Below are 23,459 nucleotides of genomic sequence, written 5' to 3'. Positions count from 1 at the left end.
AGACTAAGATGTTGGTGTCCTAAGTTTACTCTTGCATGATTTGCTCATGTTAACAGGAAGTTAATAAAAGAAAACTCTAGTTGTTTCCATGAAAAGGATTTTGTACTTTATCATGCAGACAGCCACTGTTATTTTTCATGGGATCTTTTTCAATGTTACGTTTCTCATGCAAGTGAGTACAGTATATCAAAATCAGAAGACATTGTTAGTTCAACATGTTGTTAGGAAGGACACTTCTTTTCCATGAGTTACTATCTTTACAGGAAGCAAAGCAGCACCCAGACATTTAGATTCTAGGCAATCCAGGTACTGAGACTAATATTCTTATTAAGAGCTGTGACTGAAAGTTTTACAATCTCTTAAGTTCAAAAACAGGAGGAAAAGTACAATGCACTTTCAAAAAGGTCAAAGGGCTTTACTTTGCTGATGCTGATCCTGAGTTTGTTGCGGTTCACATCTGTCTCTTCCCAAACCTCTCCTTCATTGAAGGCAACGTTAGGAGTCTGACCCAAGCTTTCCGTTGGCCGGCCAGGCAAGATCGGGGGAGCATTCTCCTGGTCACTCAGGTGCTCTCCTTGCAAAACATCCTCCGTGTTCTCACGAAGCAAATCTCCAGGAACTGGGGTGACATTAACCACACTAGAAAGGACAGAACATGCAAAATTATCATATAAAAAGGCCCTTGTTGCACAGAAACCTTTGGAAACATTATACTCAGGCAGTTCCATACAAAGAGCTGGCCAATACCATCAATGCATTACTCATTTGCACAGATAACATCTTGGAATGGAGCAACAAAGATTTTAAATATGTTTGGATAACAGGAACCCACACAAATAATTGTCTCTTAGTACTCACCTGATTCCAGTCTGTGGCCAAAAATTAAAATTGGCTTAAATCTTTGGGTTTAACTGAGAATAGCACCTACTACTCACAGCCTGTATATCGTAGAATCATAGAATTGGAAGAAACATCAAGGGCCATCCAGTCAGGAGTATTTTGATGGTGTATTCCAGCATGGCAGAGGGAAGGACTGGATGGTCCTTGTGGTCTCTTTCAACTCTATGGCAGGTTACACACCGCCATTTAGTACGTAATGAATACGTACTAGGGTTAGGAAGGGGCGGTGCTTCCGCACCCCCCTAACCCTAGTACGTATTCTGTACGTACAATATGGCGGCGGCCATTCCACACGGCGGCTGCCATATTTACGTATCAGACGCTGTGCGTCCGCACGTGTCGCGGCGTCTATGACGTCGCGAGTCCGCCCCTGGCGCCTCACGACGTCATAGAGGCGTCGCTTAAAGAAGCTCCATTTTGGAGCTTCTTTTTCGGTCCGTGCGGGAGCCGCGAGGTGTGGCTGCTGCGGCTCCTGCACGGAGCAAACGGCAGCGGCGGCAGACTGCCGCAAAGCGGCGGTCTGTAACCCGCCTATGATTCTACTGATGTAGCCTAGAATTACATTGGCTTTTTTAGCTGCTGCATCACGCTGTTGACTCATGTTCAATTTGTGGTCTACTAGGACTCCTAGATCCCTTTCCCATGTACTGTTGACCAGCCAGGTGTCCACCATCCTATATCTATGTATTTCATTTTTTCTGCCTAAGTGCAGTACCTTACATTTCTCCTTGTTGATATTCATTTTGTTAGTTTTGGCCCAGCTTTCTAATCTTCTTGCTTGCTTCTTGGTCCAGCTTCTAATCTTCATGCTTCTTGCTTGCCTTAACATATTTATCAATTGTGATGTATCTATACCAAATTAATATGCAGAATAAGACTGATCTTTTAAGAGATTTACCAGTAAGGACAGAACAATGTAACCAGAACTGAATGTTATCTAATTCCAGAGAGTTGTTCACATATTTATGTTTTCTAATATATTTCTGCATTCAGCAATTGGGTTGTCTTTTCCCATATTGCATTACAAGATAACACTGGTATTTTATCTATCTAACAGTCTCGTTTTATTTGTGTTATTCATGGTAAGCTAATTTTCACTGATTTCCCTTCTTCCCTAGGTAACCCCTAAAACATCTGCTCCAAAGACTTGAGCTGCTGCCATGCTGCAGACTTAATGCAATTTGACCCTGCTTTAACTGTCATGGCTCCTAAATCCTAAAACTTGTAGTGTGTGACATACTGACAGAGAAGGCTAAATATCACACAAAATTACAAATCCCAGAATTCCATAGCATTGAACCATAGCAGTTAAAGGGATGTCAAAGAGCATTAATACTGCAGCCTTGGCGTAGCCTTTGGAATAGACTTTGTTACCTCTGGAGCTAACAAAGGCATAATGACATTAGTCATTTGGAATAGAGGAGTAAGTGATCTAAGGATAAGCAAAAACTGCATTTCTTCCTCGTCTCTAGTGCCCATCAACCTTTGCTGGTTAATGCCCCTCATGTTCACAGAAGGTCACCTTCAATGAATAGGAAGGCATCTTTGGATTCAATCTATTGTAGTTTACATGTAAAATACACAAGTATGAACATTTTTATCTTAATTGTAACCTAAACAATTGGTTATACATATGGGCATGTCTGTAGTTCTAAGACACAGAGCTTTGCTTTTCATTTACACACTCCTTCATTTATACAGAGCCTACAGTTAAAAATGGGCCTTGAAGAATAAGATTAGGTAAATGTTGACTATGTAATAGCAGTGACTGTGTCACTCACCCAAACATGGCTGCTGTCTGTCTTGTGTTCTGCTGAGGTGGAGTTGAGGTACTTGTAGATAATAAAATATCTGTACCGGCTTTCTCCCAATCAAAGGCCTCATTTTCAGTGATCCCCCTTTCCTTCATGCTGTTTTCAAACACAGTCATGATCAGCTAGAATAAAAGCAAATTGCAATAATAAGGATTAAATGTCCATCCAAAATCAGAAAGAAAAGGAACAAAGGAAGCTACTTTATATCAGACAATGACTATGTTTGTATGTCATTATAAGCCTTGGTTTGATTTGTTGTGATATCTGAACCTGCCCCCCACTTACAAGCCAAAGGTTGTTACCCAGTCAGAACCCACAATGAGCTCAAGATATATTACTGGCTTCTCGCTTGTTTAAACCATGTCACGTCATGCTGTCCAAACCAGCAACCATGTCATGCCCCTGACTTGTTTCCTCTGCTGCTCATAGTGAAATAGCAAAAAAAAAAAAAAAGAAGCAAGAGAAAAACAAACCAAATGGGGGAAAACAAAACAGTTTCATTTCTACTCCACCTGGTTCATTTAGTAGTCTTTGTTGGAGAAGGTGTCAAGTACTAGAGCTAACATATAACAGTGTGTTCATTCAATTTCAAGGGAGAAAGTCCCTTTCTTCTTTCCTTGCTATAGTTTAACTTTATTGTCAAACATGCTCTGATTTTCAGTATATGATACATGAAGACAAGCAAGTTCTCTTCAAGTATTTAATATTCAGATTGTGAAAGAGAGATAAGGCTGCACTAGCTGCATCATCATCATCATCACTGACTTTACTGTGCTGATGGCAAAACTTTGAAGAGAAAGTATAACTGCATGGAAGTGATAATGAAGTTGTGATCCTCTGCATGACCAGAAACATGCACTATGCAGAGTTCTTGATTACATGGAGGACTAGAACTCAGGGGCCGTTTCCACTGGGGTATAACGCGGGTTACGAAGCGAATTCAGAAAGTAGCGTGCCCATTTGAACCCGATTTAAACCTAGAACGGTTCTAGATCACCCCGCATGCGTTCCCATTTGAAATCGATTCATATCTTGGTTCTTTTTATAAACCGCGTTAAAGGCGTATAACCCGCGTTAAAAAAATAGAAGGGTCGAACCTTCTATTTTTTCCTTGATTCGGGATAGGAATCAGGTTATTTAAATGGGAACGATCAGCCTCTGAAATCGGGTTAGCTGGATGGGAGGAGCGGAGCGATGGGCCGGCTTGGGAGAGTCGCCCTTTCTGTCCCCATCCGTCGTGGACATCGCCATCTTTTGCTTCCCTCACCCCTTTTTTCTGCTGCGGTCTTTCAATAAGAGATAAGGATTTTTTTTAATTTTTATTTTATTTTAATGGTTTACAGGCGCTTAATCTCTTCAGCATCCGTGCCACTCAAGGAGAGGGTTGCTGCACAGCAATCTCGGGGGACATAAGGAAACCCTGTGTGTGTGTGTGTGTGTGTGTGTGTGTGTGTGTGTGTGTGTGTGTATCAATTAACACCATTTGTAATGGAGGGGAAGAGTGCTCCCTCCCTGGGCTGTCTATAGAGCCATGAAGTGGGGATCCGTCCTGCAAAACCCATCATAGTTCCTCTGGAAGGAGCTTTCCCTAAGCAAGCAGCCTCCGCCAGCCTCTCTGGGGTCTTTATTCAAAGGCAGCAGCCTAGCAGAAGTGCTTTGGGGAAGCAGTTTCTCTCTCCCCTCAACCATCCTTCCCCACGGATAATTGCAGGACTCCCCTTCCTTTGAAGGGAGAGACCAGAGAGGGAGGAAAAAGGAAGGGAAAAAAATCTGTCTTCAGAATTCACCCTGCAAGCGCAGGCTCCCAGCTGTGGGCAAAGCTACCCCTCCTTTCCCTCCTAAACACACACACAGCCTCGCAGAGCAGAGGAGTAACCCAAAACCTTCTGTCCTGTCCTCCCCCCCAGGAGACAGAAGGGAAAAAAATGCAAGCCTGCTCTTTGTTTGAGAAGGAAGGCTATTCTCCCTTTCCTCACATCTAATCCTCCTTCCCTTTCCCGCCGCACTTTAAGTGCCTCCTCATTGGCTCTTTTATAAAAAAAACCGCGAAATTTAAAAGTGACGTTTTGATGACGTTGCTTTGATTGACAGCCCCAAAATGGTGAGTGGGAACGAAATAAGGCTAAAACCGGTTTATATATACTGTTTTATTTGAATAGGAACGCAAGCAGATCACTTAAAGCGAATTAGTTAGTAAATGAGAACGAAGGGGAAAAAAGCGGGATAAGACCAGGGTTATTTTGAATCGGTTTTATTTAAAACGGTGTATTTTAAATCATTGTAAATCACAAGTGGAAACGGCCCCTCAATTCAGCCAAATGTGGTTACAGCTTCTCTTAAGACTTTTCTAGTCAATACAGCAGGGTCAAGGGTGCTGTGGGTGGGAATACAGCATGTCTCTTCTTCAATTAGAATGTTGAACTGAAGCAATTTATAATATACACAGATATGTGAATGATGCCACAACCATCACACACACACACAACAAGAAATCAGGAAGGATTCTATTAATCCGTTTCTACAGCCCTCAAGTAATATAATTATTCTTAGCAAATGATCAATTTTGATTTTATCTTGGTTTATCCTAACCACCTGTAGGGACAGTAAGATACCATTTTAATTTCTGCTGTCATCAGAAAAAGTATTACTATTTTTAATTAAATTTTTATTAAATCAGTTTACACAAATATCATATTACATCAACATACAAAATCACATTCTAATTTCCCTCATATTCCCTTCATTTACCAAATATTGGAATGCCTTCATTATTATGTTTGCATTTTCTACTTCCTTTCCCCCCAACTACTAGAAATATTGAATAATCATATTCCCGTAGTCTTTTCTTGTGACACTAAAACTAACCAAAAGAATTGTTTTTTCCTTACCTCTCATGCATCAATCTTAAATCTAACCATGTAATATTCTTCTTATGCTTCTAATGAATACTAAATCAAAACATAGCTGTGCAAAATAATATTCTTAGAATTTAGTATAACAGTAAACTTAATATGATTTCAACTGAGAGGGTTCCCCCTCTACTATACAAGTTAATATCTCTTGTACTTTATATATCCGTTTTCCTTGATCTCCCTTTTATCTCCCTAAGAATTTGTAGACTCTGTTTTTATATCCATTTACCATAGTTCTGTACAAATTCTAACTTTATCAATGTCATATAATTTCATTTACATTTGTCACCAAATTTGCCACTTTCCCCCACTTCTTTTCCATATATATCAATGCCTTTTCCCAGCTTTCCCTCCATTTGGGCTTATTTTCCTTTTTCAATTTAGATGATAATAAATCTAATTCCATCATTTCATACATACTAGCCATTCGTCCATATCTATTATTTTATCGACCTTCCGATATCTCACAAACACAAGCCTAGCAGCTGTTAACATATAAAGACAGTCTAACCCTAATTTGATTCATCTTTATCTTCCAACATATTTAATAACATAACATCCACTTTCAGCTTTAACTTTATTCCTAGAATATTATAAATTTCACTGTGTATTTGTTTCCAAAATATTTTAGCCCTATCCCAAGACCACCATAGATGATAATAGGTTCCTATTTCTTTTTAACATTTCCAACAGGTTCTCTTACCCGTCTTATAAATCTTAGCTATTTTGTCTCGCGAGAGATGCCATCTAGACAGTATTTTATAGTAATTCTCTTTAACGTTTTGGGAGAGGGAGTATTTCAGTCTTTTATTCCAAGCTATCTCCCAATGTTCCAATTCTATCACCTTCTCATAATTTTGTGCCCATTTAATCATGGCTTCCTTTTATTAGTTCATCTTCAGTGAACCATTCTAGAAGCTTTTTATAGATTTTAGCTAGTGTCTTCTGGCATATGTCTTCAATATCAGTATTAGAGTTAGCAAAGCCTCTTTGTTTATTATCTAGATGATACCTTTCGTATAACTGTCTATAAAGGAACCAGTTTATATTCCTTTTTTTAATATATTTTTATTTTAAAAAATGTATTGAATTTATCACATTCAGACAAACATAATAAACATACAAACAAACATACCTACACATTTTCAAAAGTACATTAACAACCATTACTTTCACAACAATGAGTACATAACTCATCTCCCATCTTTCTAACTTTCTAATTTCTTCTCTTCTTCCTATACTATTTTCCTTCCTTTATCTTCCATCCTCCTTCTTTATTCGCCTATTACCTAACCTGATCTTCCACCACTACAATTATCTCCTGCCAATTCCCTTCTCTATCAGCTACTCCTACCATTTACTCTGCCAACTTTCTTCACTTACTCAAACCTTCTACGACATACTAGAACTTTCTTCTATCCAGTCAAACAGCTTTCTTCTCCCCTAAATGCTGGTTGTTTTATTCTTCTTAATTTTTAGACTTTCATCCACCATCTCTTCGTGCCACCACTTGCTTGTTACAAACTTACATCATATTAATCTATCTTGTGGAGCTTGCACAATCCAAATTCTGCTTAGTGAAACTTATTTGATTCCACTATTTCTCACATGATACCAGGTTTATACTCCAATTGTCATATAGTTTCAAATATCTATATTGTTAAATCTGTTGTGTATTCCAGGTCTTTTCTAAATATTCCAGTACTTTTCCCCATGTTTGGTCAACTTTATTTAATGCCTCTCCTCTTAATATTGAAGTTAATTTGTCTATCTCCATTGCTTCATACAAACTCATTAACCATTCTTCCCTGTCAGGAATTTCTTCTGTCTTCCACTTTCTTGCTAGGGATATTCTTGCTAGAGTGATTGCATAAAACAGAATTTTACCATATTTCTTCTCTATCTCATCGTTCATCATATTCAGTAAGTACAGTTCTGGTAGTTTTTGTAAAGTAATATCTAGCATTTCTGATAACGATTTATTTACCATATCCCAAAACTTCCCTATTTCCTTACAAGACCACCAGCAGTGGAAGAAAGTGCCCCATTCCTTTTTGCATTTCCAACAAAGAGTTGAATTGTTTTTGTATATTTTAGAATTTTTTTCAGGTGTTAGGTACCAGCGAAAATATACTTTGTAGTAGTTTTCTCTCATCCTTTGCGAAGCTGAATATCTAGAAATATTATGCCATGATTTTTCCCATTTTGCTAATTCCAAATTATGTCCAATGTTTTTTGCCCATTTTATCATCGTATCTTTAACCACCTCTGTTTCCAATCTTTCTTGTAATAGTAATTTATAAAACTTCCCAATTGTACCTTTTGTATATGATGTAATGATCTTAAAAATTTCAAGTTCCTTATTCTTTTTTACAAATCCAGTATTTCTCTTATCCACATGCCATCTCTCCATAATTTGTCTATAGGGGAACCAATTAATTTCATATCCTTCTTTTACTAATTCTTCTTGAGATTTCAGTTTTGTCTCTTCACCATATGTTTTTAATAGAATTTTATACATAAGCCAATTTTCATCTTGTATCATTTCCCTCCTTTGAAATGCCTCTTGTGGAGAGACCCAATTTGGTAGTTTCATCATTAATCTTTTTTTAATATCTTTTCCATACATTTAATAGTGATTTTCTGATACAATGATTATTAAAGATTTTATTCATTTTCTCTTTTCCATAAGCAAGACAAGCATGCCAGCTGTATCATAAACCTTCACCTTCTAACGCCAATAATCTGTTATCTTTCAATGTTATCCATTTCCTTATCCAGGTAAAACAGCATGCATCATAGTATAGTTCTAAATTCAGGACCCCTAAACCCCCTCTCTGTTTAGAATCTTGTAAGATCTTTAAACGGACACGAAGTTTTTTCCCTTCCCACAGAAAAGATGTTATTTCTTTGCTCCAGTTCTTAAATTTTTTTTGGAAAACAAAATAAAGACATATGAAACTTTAGAAGAGGAAAATTGGAACCAGTTTATATTCCAATTTTCCTCTTTTAAAGTTTCATATGTCTTTATTTTGTTTTCCTTATCTATTAGATCTTTGTATCTTATCCAAGTTGCTTCTCTTTTAGGATCGACACTATGTAAGGCCTCGTGAGGTGAGAGCCACAAAGGGATTTTTGATGATATTCTTTTTTTTATATTTATTCCATATTCGGAAAATCGAGGCTCGGATGTAATGGTTGTTGAAATTTTAATTTGCTTTCAATTTGTCATAAAATAAAAAACCATGCCATCTGAACCTGATGTCCATGCTTTCCAACTTTAATAGTCTTTTGTCTTGTAGTGTTATCCAATCTTTCAGACAATGATAGCACTAGCTTTTCAATTTCAGAAAAGCAAATCTCCCTCTTTCTTTTGCATCATGAAGTATTTTTAATTTGATTCTTGGCTTTTTGCCTGCCCAAACAAAGTCTGCCAATTGTTTCTGCCACTCTCTGAATTTTTTTCCCCTTCATTATAATAGGGATACCTTGACACAAAAATAATAGTTTTGGTATGACCATCATCTTCACAGCTACTATTCTCCCCAGTAGTGAAAGTTTGAGATCTTGCCAATTCTTTATTTCATTCTTAATTTCTAACCATTTCTTTTGATAATGTTTTTAAACAAATTTGAGTTTTTGTTTGTCAAGATAATACCCAGATATTTTACTTTGTTGCTAATATTAACTCCTGTGCTGTTTGTCAAACTCTTTTGCTCCATGTAGTTCATGATTTTGTGATAGCTGCTGATTTTTCAACATTTATTTTTAATCCTGAAATTTGTTCGAAATCTTTGAGGTGTTTTATTAGATTTTTGACACTCATTAATGGGTCTTCCCATGTAATCACAATCTCATCTGCATATGCCCTAATTTTCAGACATTCTCGCTTAAATTTAACACCCTTTATGTCATTTTCATTTCTTAAGTTGATTAAAACAATTTCCAAGACCAAACTAAACAAAAGAGGCAATAGGGGACAGCCCTGTCTGGTACCTCTAAATAAAGAAATAGATTTTGTTCTTTGTTCATTTACACTTGCCGATTGTTTAGTATCAATCAATTTTATCCAATCTATGAATCTTTGACCTGCTTTTATATCTATCAATGTTCTTATTATAGTGTACTAGTCAAGGCTGTCAAATGCCTTTTCAAGATCCAGAAGGATCAGTGCAAGCTTCCTTTCACTATGTAGATCGAAATGTTCAATAATATTTAATATGTATCGTAGGTTTTCTTTTAGATGTCTATTAGGAAGGAAGCCGCACTGATCTCTCTGGATTATTAATTGTAAAACTTTTTTCAATCTATTAGCCATAATATCTGCAAACAATTTGTAGTCTGTATTAAGCAGAGATATCAGTCTGTAGTTCTTAAGAAACTTCTTTCGGTATCAGTATGATGTTAGCTTATTCCCAAATTGGTGGCAGCTCTTCCCCGTTAAGAGAATTCATGACTTCCAACAGAGGTTGATTGATTGATTTCATTCTGAAAGATCTTATAGTAGCTAGCTGTAAAGCCACCCAGTCCCGGTGCTTTGTCACTTTTGGCTTGCTCAATTGCATCATTTAATTCTGTAATAGATATCTGTCTGTTTAGATCAGCTATTTGTTCCTCGTTCAAAGTAGGGATTGAGCATTTTTGTAAATAAGTCTCTAAATCTCGTTTTTTAAATTTCTTTTGATTGAAAGAGCTAGTTGAAATATTTGTATGTTGCTTGTTTCATTCCTTTCAAGTCTGTGTAAGTTTTCAGGCCATCATTTATCTTAGTGATTGTTTTTTTTCTCTTTACCCTTGCATAATTTTTGAGCAAGCCATCTTCTGGTTTGTTTGCTTGCTGGAATTATTTAGCTTTCATGTTTTTCATCATATTGGCCAAATCTTCCACATTCTCCATATTATATTGGTTCTGTATAAGTTTTATTTCCCTTATGGTCTTTTCACTGTTCGGATTTTGTCTTAATTCTTCTTCTTTCTTAGTTATTTCATCTGTAATCTGTGTTATTCTAGTCCTTTTTCTGGTTAGTAAAAAGTATTACTATTTTAAGATGAAGAAGCACAAACATGTTATCAGAGAGGACACTGGTTCCCTTTGGATCATGGTTTTAAAGATTGCTTTAACTACAGCAGCCAAAAACAAGTTCAGTTCAAAAATTAATAGAGATTTCCAAAATAACATTCCATCTCATTTTTCACATAAAAAGAATATACACAACATGCTTGTGAAAAATCTGTTTAAAGGTTTTAAATCATTTTACTGAGGGAGAAGGGGATAATGAAAAGGACAATCTTCTCTGTAATCAGACTTTAAAACAATCTTCTTTACCTGATAATCTGGTTTGGTGAAATAGTCCAGATTTGCAATGTGATCCAAAAAAAGATGGAACTCTGAAGGCATATGTTTCAGTAGCATTCGATGTTCATATTTCTCCTTAATCATACCCACTTGCTCCTAGAGAGAAAAAGATAGTAGATTTCAGCAGCACACTACATAGTACTAAACTTTAGGCATACTGAATGGTTGTTGCTTTATTGCAGATAATAGTTAAAGGATCTTATTCTTTCACTGACAAGCATTTCCTACCTTATCTTTGATCTTGCGCCATGGAAGTTGGCCAACTGCAAATTCTACCAACATGTAAAAAAGCGACCACAGATCATCATGTCTACCCATCTCCTGGAGAAAAATTAAAAAAAAAAAAACACAGCTAAAAATATTGAAGCTGCTTGCTCTATAACAGTGTTATAGCTATGTGTACGACTGCTGCCCTGAGACCTAGTCAGAGGCAAAATTACCTCACATATGCATAAGGAAAACTAATCCCTCATTCAACCTGGAACAATACTTTCTAAAACATTCAGCCTTCAAGGAAATATTTCTGCACAGTCCTGACTACCAAGGAATTCCTGCACACCAACCATACAACCTCTTTTGGATGTAGAGACTACAGCTATGCTGTGAATTACTTAGGCCAGAAAGCAACAGCCCACTTCTCTATTTGTTTCGTAGGGCCACAAGCGTTTGGCTCAAATTGAGGCATAAGAGATTAGGTTTAGGGGCATCATGGTGCACATTCCCATCTTTCCTCCATAATTCAAGCACTCTACTGCAGTCTAGGAACATTACTTGAAGTATGTGTGTTGTGGTATGTTACAAGGACAATGCTTAGCAACATACGCATTTGATGTGTGTACTTCAGTATATTTAAAGAAATGGTCTCAGAGGAAGAGAAGGGTCAGGCATAGCTCCACCAGGCCTAGCCCAGAGAAAGAAAATGGGCTCTTCCTCCATTCATCTGTTGTTGCCCTGGCCTCAGACGCAGAGAAAGGGCAGGCCCAGCTCCACCAGGCCTAGCTCTGAGAAAGAAGAAGCACCATGGCCTACGAGGGAGAGAAGAACTGTTGGATCTCCTTCCTCACCTCATTTCTTAGAAGATGAAATGAAGCACCTAGAAGATGAAATGAAGACCTTGCTTGTCTTCACTCCTCTAGGGTTTTCTGGGTCTGGCAGCTCTTCTGATGTCTGAGCTGGAATAACCATTCGCCTACAGGCGAATGGTTATTCCAGCTCAGACATCAGAAGAGCTGCCAGACCCAGAAAACCCTAGAGGAGTGAAGACAAGCAACCACCCAAAGGGAAGGTATTTCTACCATACATCAAAGGAGTCACAGACAGAATAGGTGAAATGGTGAAGAAGCACAACCTCCATAAACCGACCAAGAAAATCCAGCAAATGCTACACTCAGCAAAGAACAAGAGGGACCCTCTTACAGCCACAGGAGTTTACCGCATACCATGCAGCTGCTGACAAGTCTACATAGGGACCACTAAATACAGTGTCCAAACATGAATCAAGGAACATGAGAGACACTGCAGACTGGATCAGCCAGAAAAATCAGCAGTAGCATAACACATTATAAACCATCTTGGGCACAAAATGCTGTTTGAAAACACAGAAATTCTGGACCATGCCAACAACTATCAGGTCAGAATGCACAGGGAAACCATTGAAATCCACAAACACTTGGACAACTTCAACAGGAAAGAAGAAACCCTCAAAGTAAATAAAGTTGGGCTACCAGTCCTGAAGAACACCAGAACCAGGACTCAGCAAATGCAAAAGAGAAACCTCTCAGGGTCAGAGGCTCTCCCAGCAGACAATGAGCACTAAACAAGCAGACATTAATCCTCTTTTGCATATCCTCCTACCCTGAGGAGGCCATCAACAATAGAACAATCCACAGATTAACATGGAAATTACTCCTCCTCGCCCAGGGTCACACAGTGTGTGTATGTATATGTATATATGTATGTGTATATGTGTGTGTGTGTGTGTGTGTGTGTGTGTATATACCTACTCTTCCAGGTCAACATTCTCTGAAGATGCCAGCCACAGATGCTGGCGAAACATCAGAAATAAACTCTTCTAGAACATGGCCACATAGCCCAAAAAACCCACAAAAAACTAGGGAGTTAAATTGTTCCCTGCAAAAGAGGGATACTCACTCTATTTTTATGTGCATTCACAGAAGCATAACGGACTGTTCCCCGGAAACCAGCAACATTACGTGGCTAATGGGAAAGAGAAAAATTAAACTTAGAACATCAAAGTAGAAAATTATCAGAGCTACTATTTTTTCCCTTTATCACACTGGGCCATAAATAATTTCAATTGCAATTGCAGCCCTAGGCAGGTTTATAACTATAGATTAAAACTTTAGACAAATCCCTGAGGAAAAATTAAACTTCATGGTGCAAAAGTCCCTTGTACCTAACAATGACAGAACTTACAGGAGATGTCACTACCAGTTAATGTTTACAACATCTTTAAGAATAAACACCTCCTGCCTGCAGAGAACAATCATTGTGTGGAGAGAACACAGCAGCCCCACAATTCTATTTCTCTGTATAAAACCCCAAAACCTTCTGACTGCACATAAATTAACTTTAACTGCAGGTGAAAGGTCCAAAATAAGTTATGTGTACTATCAGTTGATGGTAGAAAACAATTGTGACAGCATCATTCTTCTTAACAAAGTTTAATCCTTTCAGTTGTATAACCCAGGATGCTTCTGTACACTGCTCCAGTTGATTATCTTAATTCACATTGTCAGGGCTCTCTTCTTTCCAAAGACTAATAACTCTTCATAAGGGGTGGCTCTCAGATTACATTTTTTAAAGTTATAAAACCTACAATATTTTAAAGCTGGGTTTTAAAATGTATGAAAATCAACAAGTTGTGTTTGAAAGTGAATATATCACATACATACACTCTTTAATAAGGTAAGATTCACTATGTTTCCTAGTTGAGTTTATATATAGTGACAAATTTGGGGTTATTGCTGTTAAAAGTGTCAAGGAATGGAAAATAAAAGGCAATCCAGGACACACTATTTTCCACTGACTCTGGCATATATAGATAGTGTATCAGACCACCCACAGAACAGACTCTCTTTTCTCCCTTCCCCTGAAGTTACCCCATCCCCCTGCAGACTGGCTCCAGGATATTGGAGGATCCTCTAGATTTGAGAGGTGTGGGAAGTACAGAAATAAAAAATAATATATTCCCACGTCACCCATTTACATTGTATTAGATCAAATGTTATGCAGTGCCAAGATGAGGACACACACATCTCTATCTCCTGAGCTTTAATTCCATTGCACAGAATCACAAGCTCCACTGTCTGGAGCAATACTTCTTCAAACTAGGAAAGGATTCCTTAATAGTTTATTTAAAATGATAACCCCTCTTTGGGCAGTTTTCAGATTTTTTTAAAAAAAATCATAATTCACCTGCAACCAAACTAAGCTGGAAAATGTGTCTCTTTGGAGGCTAAGAGCAGGGAAACATAAAATTAAAAATTAAAAACCAACAATGACACTTTGCCTAATCCACTGATTCATTCTTTGCTGTTATCACTAGGATTCTACCACTAAAATGGTTGCAATTTGGGTACATATTTCATGCTGTCTGTTTAGAAGGAAATAATTTTGATGGCTATAAGCAGGTGTTGACATATTCCATTCTTGCATAAAAAGGAAAATTAAAATGCAACACTAGGGAGAGCTGCTATGAAGTCCAAAGGGATCCCCATGCAGCACAACCTTGAGTCACTAAAATCCCAACACTGCTTGAATTCAGAATTCAGAAGACTCTTCACCTAAGAATTAGGAGGTAAGATCTGTCCTGGTCCTGGAAAGCAAGTATTATATCATGAAAAGCAAAAACAAAAATAAAAACAAAATGCAGAACTATAACAATAATTAAAACAAGCAAGCACAAAATAAAATAAAATAAACCAAGAAGCATTGTGATGGCTCACTCACAACTCATGGCTCAGATGATTACAAGCAGCAGGTGGGAAGCCAACGCATCAAATACAGTCTCAAAAAAGGAGCCCAAAAGAACTGTAAAACAAAGAGACACCCAAAGAAAACCATGACAATAAAAATGTAAATGGAGGAAATCAAAACAGAAATGAATTTAAAAATAAGAACATCATAATCATAATCATATCGTGCTCTCTCATTCTCTTGCTTAATTACCTAGGACTTGTTGATGTTACAGTGGGCCTGTGGTATCCGCTGGGGTTTAGTTCCAGGACACACACACACACCTCATGGATACCAAAATTCGTGGATGATCAAGACCCATTAAATACAGTGGCATAGTAAAATGGTGTCCCTTAGATAAAATGGCAAAATGGAGCTTTGCTTGTGGAATATATGTATTATTACATTCAGCCCTCCATATTGGCAGGCTAGCTATACATGATCTGGAACATCCATGGCTAGCCCTGCCCAGTGTAAGTCAATGGTGGTGCATGTAGGTTGCCATCTATAGACTTACAGTATAAGGATTGGTGATTCCTTGATATTTCTTAGGGGGGGGGGAATGAACCAAACTCTTGCTGATACAGAGGGCTGACTGTATTACTATTATCCTGCCTTTTTCTCCAGTCTTGGTCTCAAAGTGGCTTACAAAGGTTAAAACAGATGCAGCTATAAACATTTATATCATACAAAAGTTCAAAATGCATTAAACTATCAGTAAAATTTAAAGTAATTAAAAGATAACTATTAAAAAGAAGAACACCAGACATATAAATATCACACATGAAAGGCCCTTTCCCCCTGAAGGTCTGCTCAAAATCCCATCAAAACAGAAAGGTCTTTACCTGCCTATGAAAGAATAGCAAAGAGGGCACCTGTCTACCGTCCTGAGGAAGGGAGTTCCAGAGCCTGGGAACAGCCATTGAGAACCAGTCATTCCCACAATATTCCCACTGTGAGAGGAAGGGACAGAAAGAAGGGTCTCCCCAGAAGATCTCAAAACATGAGCAAATTTGTATGGAAGAATATGGTCCTTTCAATAACCCGGACCTGAGCTATATAAGAGTCGTAACCAACATTTTGAACTGTGTTTGGAAACAGATTAGAAAACAATGGAGCTGTTAGGAACCCTAGTTAACTGACTGTAGTCCTTTGGACCAGCTGAAGTTTCCAAACGCTTTTCAAAGGTAGTGTCATGTAGAATGTGCTATAGTAATCTAAACAGGATGCAATTAAGGCATGTGTCACTATGCCAAGATGCAACATTTCCAGGAATAGGAGCATCTGGCATGCAAGTCTTAACTGTGTGAAAATGCTCCTGGTCACTGTCAGCACCTGGGCTTCCAGGTTCAGGATGAGTCCAGGAGTACAACCAAGCTATGAAACTGCATTTTCAAGGGGGATGCAACCCCATTCAGGGAAAATAGGGTTAGGTGCAGATCTCAAAAAACATTAATCTAATCCAAGCTGTTTATTTACCACACATTTTATAAAATTGGTTGGGTCTTGTGAGTTTTCTGCCTGCCTGCCTGCCTGCCTGCATATTTGCTTACTGCAAATATCTCCTTCACCCCCTTTGTTGCAACTGCTATACATATATGCAACACTTGGCTAGGCTTAGGTCCTCAGGAACAGTTAAGCTATGCCTCCTCATATTGCAGGAATTGGTGTCTGGCTAGGACACAATGGCATGAAAAGGGGGAGGGAGGGAAAATAAGTGGTTGAATGAGGGAATTTCTGCCCCAGCCAAATACCGACTCTTGCAATGTGGGGAGATGTAGTTTCACTGTTGCTGCTCCTTAGAGACTAAGCCTAGTTAGTATTATGTTTCTGCACAATGGCGGCAACAGTGGTGGAGGGAACTGGATGGTCTCAACAAAAAGGGTGTGGTTGTGTGGTGGATGGTGACAGTGAGGGGGAGAGAAAAGAAGCTGGATTTAGATGGGAGATGATGAGGGCAAAATAAAAGAGAGGAAGCAGGGGTATAGAGAGGTGATGAGCATTTGCCTGAGAAGTTGCCTGTGGAAGGGCGAGTTTGGGATAATGGAGCTGGCAGGGCTGGTCAACTATGATGAAGGGAGAGGCAAGCAGGTTTGCCACTTAACAGCAGAGATACAGAGAGGCACTGATTTCACCAGTTTTGAATGTTTAAATGAGAATTGCACTATAGTCAATTAAAAGTTTCATGTACTGTGGATAGTGTTCATCTATCACGTTATAGTCAATTCACTTTGTAAAATCATGTGTTATAACAAAGCTTGCTGTACTTAATTTAAGGTGTGTAATAGTTCACGTTATAGAGAGTGATTTGGAGAAGGTCAGTGGGGTGTGCCTGTTAGGCAGGGAATTGTGCTTGGTCAATGCTGCTCTTGTCTTGTAGACCATTTCCCAATTCCAGATTTATTGCCACCGTGTTTTCTGCCTGTGCAAGCATCTCTCTTTCTCACTCTCTCCCTCTTTCTAGTTTCTTTGAACATTGTTTCTAGGCTGTCTTTTGTCACCTTTTTAAACTTGAGATGGCCAACCTTTGCATTCTCAGAACTACAGTATTCTATTCCAATGGTTCCTAATGTCCAAGTCCTTGCTTTCAGTTAAGTGCTCCAATCTCATCATTATCCCTATTTGCTCTTTTAGCCAAGAAGGGTTTTTTGGGATGCCTTCTTAAGAGTTATGTTAGCATGCATTACTACAATTTCCAGTCTTTGAAATTCATCACACATTTATGCCCCCCAACATCTAGACAGAAAGACAAATACAATAGCCAAAGGGAACTCATGACAGCCTCATGCAGTGTGAGCCTAAGTTCTACTCAGCTTTGCAATTTGAAAGAGAAATGTATAAATGGGTGAACTGGCTCACCTAATAGCTTTCCCCTTCCCTTTGTCCCTCTGGCAGACATCCTGTGTTTTTTTTAAATACAATGTTAAAATGACAAATGTACATTTATCAATTTATCCTTTAAGTATTTCTTATGGCCTAATGAGGGTGGTGTCCTGGTGACATACGGTGTTGTCTACACTGAAGAAATAAAGCAGTTTCACAAAATTTCAATTGGCATGGCAATGCTATGGAATTCTGGGATTTGTAGGTTTGTGAGCTTTGTTTTTTCAGAGAGCAATGGTGCACCACCAAACTACATATCCCAGAATTCCATAGCATTGAGTCATGGAAAGTGGAGTCAAATTGCTTTATTTCTGCAGTGTGGCAGTAGCCTCAGATACACTGTTATACGTAAGTAGGCAACATCTGCTAAAAATTTGCAGACCAAATTCTCCTGCAATTGACCCTGAAGATGCAAATGTATGTTTGAATTAATCACAGGTGAAGCTATTTGCATACTGGCCCCATTTCATAAATCTTACGTTGGTCTTCGACCAAGAAATCTGACATAGAAACTCTATTTCTTTTTTTCAGATTATTTGAATGGCTGGTTCTCTTAAATACAAATGCAATTAAAATTAAATACAAAATACCAGTCTTTCTTCTATCAGCAACATTACCACCTACCACGGGACTATGCAAAGGGATCTTACAGCACTTTTGAGACCAATTGAAAGAAAGATGCTCGTTTTGTAGACTTGAGTCTACTTCCTTACGTATCTGAAGAAGCAGCCTCAAGTTTATGAAAGCTCATGCTACCATCTTCTTTTTTTTTCAGTTAGTCTCAAAGGTGCTACAAGATCCCTTTACATACTGATTATCCAGACTAATATGGCTATGTCTTTGAATTCTACTACCAAGATACTTTTCACATGACACTGTTGTACTGCAACTGCACTGTGTTAGTCCTGTTTGCCAGGATCTTATTGCACACCAGTGCTATATCATGTATGCTGGCCTTCAGGTCATTTGGAAATTAATCCTCTCACTGAAAATAAACGGTTAATGACACACTCTCCTACTAGGGTTTAGTAACTACTTTGGGTGTGAAAATTCTTGTTCTGCTTTGTTGAGATATTGAGAGCATAGAGGGCACAATATGGGTATTGTTTCCTTGCTCCCACGCCCCAGGGATCTCAGACTACCAGTGGTTGAGCTAGGACACTGGAATTAAAAACAGTTCCCAAAAACAGTTCCCAAAAAACTATTCCCCAAACAGTTCCCATGTACATTCATAATCCATTCTCCAGCATGGTTTGCACATTATTTTAAAATCTGTTTTTAATATAGGGGAGAAAGTGCAATTTCAATGTAATCTTATTAAGGATAAATGCTCATAGAAATCATGAGGTTCAAGAAAACTGTAAAGAGTAAATGAAGACTAAATATACAAATATTTAAAAGAGTAATGTACAAAAGAAGAAACAATCAAGTGGTGGCTCATGTGGAAAAGCATGGGGGGGGGGGAATGGCAGACATGGTGTGCTATGTGTTCATCTTCCTGAGCTGTGGGGTTTCATAGGAATGTCATTGCATTATGCATTACTACAGCTTCCTTAAAAAAACAGTCATGGAGCAGGAAGCAAAGCAAACAAGGTGGTGTAAATGGTATTGTCATATTTCAGGCGCAAGAAAGCAAATGTAGAAACTAATGCAACTGCATGACATAGTGGTTTGAGTGTTGGACTACAACTCTGGAGACCAGAGTTCGATTCCCAGCTCGCCCATGAAACCCAATAACCTTGGGCAAGTCACACACTCTCAGCCTCATGGGAAGACAATGGTAAAGGTCCTCTGAATCAATCTTGCCAAGGGTTGCCCTAAGTTGGAAATGACTTGAAGGCACACAACAGCAATGCCACTAAAATCCAAATATAGAGATGGTGCAAAAGGGCATTTTGACTTTCTGCTATCTTACAAGTATGGGAGAAATGGTTTTCAAGAAGAATGTACCAAATCAACTAACTTGGTGTGGTAAGCACCTAGTGCGGTCAACTATGCACAAGTTGCATCTAGTCTATATTAAATGCAACCATATTCATTAGGAAATTAAGTATTTTAAAAAATGGTGTTCTTTCAGGAAATTCTTATGGTCAGTTCATCAATACATTCAGCTGAGAAGCCAGTTTAGGACAGGGCACATGAATTCAGAGTATACAAGCTGTGTCTCTTTATCTGGAATTCCAAAATACAAAATATTCCGAAATCCCAAATTGTCCATATGAGTGGCTGAGATAGTGACACTTTTGCTTTCTGATGGTTCAACAAACAGAAACATTTCAGGCACAAAAGTATTAATAAGATTGTATATAGAATTACTTTCAGGCTATGTGTATAAGGTATACAAATCATAAATTAATTGCATGTTTAGGCTTGGGTTCCAACTTCAAGATATCTCATTATGTATAGGCAAATATTCCAAAACCAGAAAAACTCCAAAATCCCAAACACTGCTGGTCTCAGGCATTTTGAATAAGAGAAATTCAATCTAGCTAGCTAGCTAGCTAGCTAGTTATCTCCTCTATACCAGGCTAATTTTCTGAAATATGTCATAGCTGCTGAAGAGAAGCAAAGTGGACAAAGTAATATTTCCTGATGTGAGAATATCAGTATCACAAGTACCTAAGCGTACCCACAATTTCATCTGTGTAAAGTTCAACCTATACTTTTCATCAGGGAACTGTAAATATATTTTGTCACAGTAACTCACTTCCTCATAAGTGATCAAAATATATAATGAAGTTTAAGTCCATCATCTTACAGTATTATGTTCGTGTGCTTAAGGACCACAGGGTCACTGCACACAAAACAAAAGAAAGATCCAATATAAAAAGTACATCTTTTACACTTTGACTTGTCTATCACCAACAAAGCTTATGAAACACATTGTGGGGGAAAATTCTGCCCCAATCTTGATTAAATTTTAGTCAGGCTGCTTCAGACTAGATAAAATTGAATCAAAGTTGGCCATCCTCGTTGTAAACAATGGGCAGTTAAGTGTGATGATCAGAATGCGATGAATCACTCAGTTAATTTATTTACAGTATGCAATGACAATGATCTCTAATTTAGCACACTTGAGTAAGCCCCAATTCAAATATATAATTCAAAGACCTTCTTTTAAAAAAAAAGAAAAGAAGAATAAGATATATATAGGAATAAAAGGTTAAGAAGATAGATATAGTTAAGGTTAGAAAACCAATTAGGGAGCGGATTATACATTGTAAAATGTATTAAAAGTGTAATGGAGAATGTATGATATGTAAAGTTGTATGTTTGTAATTATTTTAATTTTAATAATAAATTTATTTAAAAAAAAATTTTTTTTTACTACAAAACGTTCTCCCCAAAATAGTAATGTTTGCATCAGCATTAGAAAAATACCCTGACTGGCAATTTTATTTTTTATTTGTGCTGAGGTAACAAATTTAAGCTGAATCTGACAGGACAGTTAGCTAAAAATATATATACCGGTAATCATTTCTAATTAAATTTTTTTGTTCATTGGTTCCTGCAATTTTCCAGTTAAACCAGCACTGTCTTTTAATATTCTGCCTCAACCATACAGCCACCACAGCCACAGAATAATCTGCACTTACATATACATACAATATCCTCAGTTAAGTATTGCAAGCTACTGCAGTGCAGTCTGAATCACGAGGAGAAAGAGCTCTAATCAATGATCTAGGGCTGAATCAGCAAAAACAGAAGCATGCACAATACAACTGCCAATCCATGCAAACAGGAGAAGCCTGTCATGACAAAAATGCTGCTATTCACTAGCAGTGTCATAAAACAATAACCAGGAAGACATGTGTTTTAGCAGAGAGCTTCAAGAGACTTAAAACAACTGAGGCTGTGTGAGGCTGTACACTAAAAAAGGAAGGGTACAGAAAAGTGTCCAACCTGAGAATTGAAATTTGTATTGTGAAATAAGATTAGGAACTACAATGGTGTGGAATTCAGTGATGTGGCCTGATAGTTGTTGAAATAAAAATCCCATTAGTCCAACATAGCCAATGGTAAATGCAAGCAACAGAACTAATCTTACTGAATTGTATGAATCTCATTAATCTGAAACTGAAAAGCATATAAAGGTTGAAGGACACATTTCTAAACTTGCACTGATAAATAAAAATTTTAAATATTGGAAAACGTTCTACACAGAGGCTACATGGGAGATTGAATATGATAAATAATAAATGTACAACAGATAAAATAGATATCATCTACTGAACCAAACTTGCATGCTATTTGGTTTGATAATAGCAAAACAGTATTCTATGACTGTAACACAACTGATTGATTTAGGCCCCATTCCCACTGGCTTACAAAGCGGATCAAGACGTGGATTATGGGGGCATAGTTCCCATTTGAGCAAGCATTCAATCCTCATTGCGTAAATTTCGTTCCCATTGGAATTCGGATCTGATCCCCATGTAATCGTTTTTTTCTAGGAAAACCCAAATCAGTGGTGAATAATCCAGGTTAATTTGACTGTACTTTTTTGGAGGTTTTTCCTGCACCTCCTGAGTATGATTCGGGGCAAATGAATGGGAATGACAAGGGTGTCCGATTCAGGAACTTGGGGATGAGAGGAGCAGTGCTCAAGGGGCTGGCCTGGGGGTGTCACCCGCTTGTTCTCTTTCCTGCATTACCAGCGCCATTTCCCCCCGTTCGCATAGCCTTTCTCCTGGTGGAGTGGGAAGCATGTGTAGACAAATTTATTTTTTAAAAAATTAATCTTTCAATTGCCTAGGCGCTTTGTGGGGTGTCCAAACACAGCAAACTGCTATATTGATCTCCAAACGCAGTAACCACATTACGCCCCCCTGCAACCTCCCCCCTGCTCCACATGCATAGATCGACGTGTGAGGAGCCATTGAACACCATTTTTAACTATTATTTTTTTCTTTTTTTACATGCCTGCTCGATTGGCCCCCAAACAGCCCAGGCAGCAAAGGGGGAGGCAAAGGGACTTGGGGGATGGAGGCTCCTTCTCCCTTTCCCAGAGGGACTCTGGGAAGACACAGGAGAGCCTGGGAAGCAAAGGGACTTGGAGAAATAGAGGCTCCTTCTCCCTTTCCCAGAGGGGAAAAGCGCCTAAGTGTTTGATTGGCTATGACGTCGAGTGCCTAGACGCTTGATTCCCAGTGATTGGGCGGTATATAAATAAAACCTATTATTATTATTATTATTATTATTATTATTATTATTATTATTATTGAGTGACAGCTGCTTTTAAAAAAAGAGGTTCCAAAAAGGCAATGGAAATGGGGAGCAAAAAAGTCCACTTCAAGTTACATCCGAGAAAATTTCAATTGGAACGAGAACATGGGTCAAAAAACCCGAGTCCGTTTGCATCCTTTCGTAATGGGAACAAGGGACCAGATTCGAATATGCCTCGGGGAAAAAATCTGAGTCAGAATCGCAGCAATATAAGCCACTTTTTTTACCCAGTGGGAATGGGGCCGTAAACTAGTTTCTTAACCAGTTCTCTTAACTGGCAAACCACACTGTTTATGTATTGCCAGGAGAGAAATACTACTGGGCCAGAAGCCACTTTTCAAGTCGACCAAGTGTTTGTGGAATCATATTTTCAAAAAAAAAAAAAAAAGC

The 23,459-nt window shown here is 38.2% G+C and overlaps 1 protein-coding gene across 4 annotated transcripts in view; it reads right to left on the bottom strand.

Moving 5' to 3' along the window:
* Positions 1-23,459, bottom strand: part of TTBK1 (tau tubulin kinase 1) — a 157,300-nt gene that overhangs the window by 61,451 nt on the left and 72,390 nt on the right. For 3 of the 4 annotated variants that reach the window (XM_042445382.1, XM_042445383.1, XM_042445381.1), the window contains 5 exons: positions 13,134-13,199; positions 11,211-11,303; positions 10,953-11,078; positions 2,682-2,836; positions 420-639 (listed from right to left, as the gene is read on the bottom strand). In XM_042445382.1, the coding sequence (XP_042301316.1) occupies positions 420-639; positions 2,682-2,836; positions 10,953-11,078; positions 11,211-11,303; positions 13,134-13,199 (660 nt within the window). Of the gene's footprint in view, positions 1-419; positions 640-2,681; positions 2,837-10,952; positions 11,079-11,210; positions 11,304-13,133; positions 13,200-14,954; positions 14,981-23,459 lie in introns of those variants that run through there. The other variant, XM_042445385.1, reaches the window with a different exon arrangement.

This window comes from Sceloporus undulatus, chromosome 1 (genome assembly GCF_019175285.1).
Source record: "Sceloporus undulatus isolate JIND9_A2432 ecotype Alabama chromosome 1, SceUnd_v1.1, whole genome shotgun sequence".
Taxonomy (NCBI): Eukaryota; Metazoa; Chordata; class Lepidosauria; order Squamata; family Phrynosomatidae; genus Sceloporus; species Sceloporus undulatus.
The sequence above is the reverse complement of the archived record's forward strand: the minus strand, read 5'-3'. Positions and strand labels throughout refer to the sequence as shown.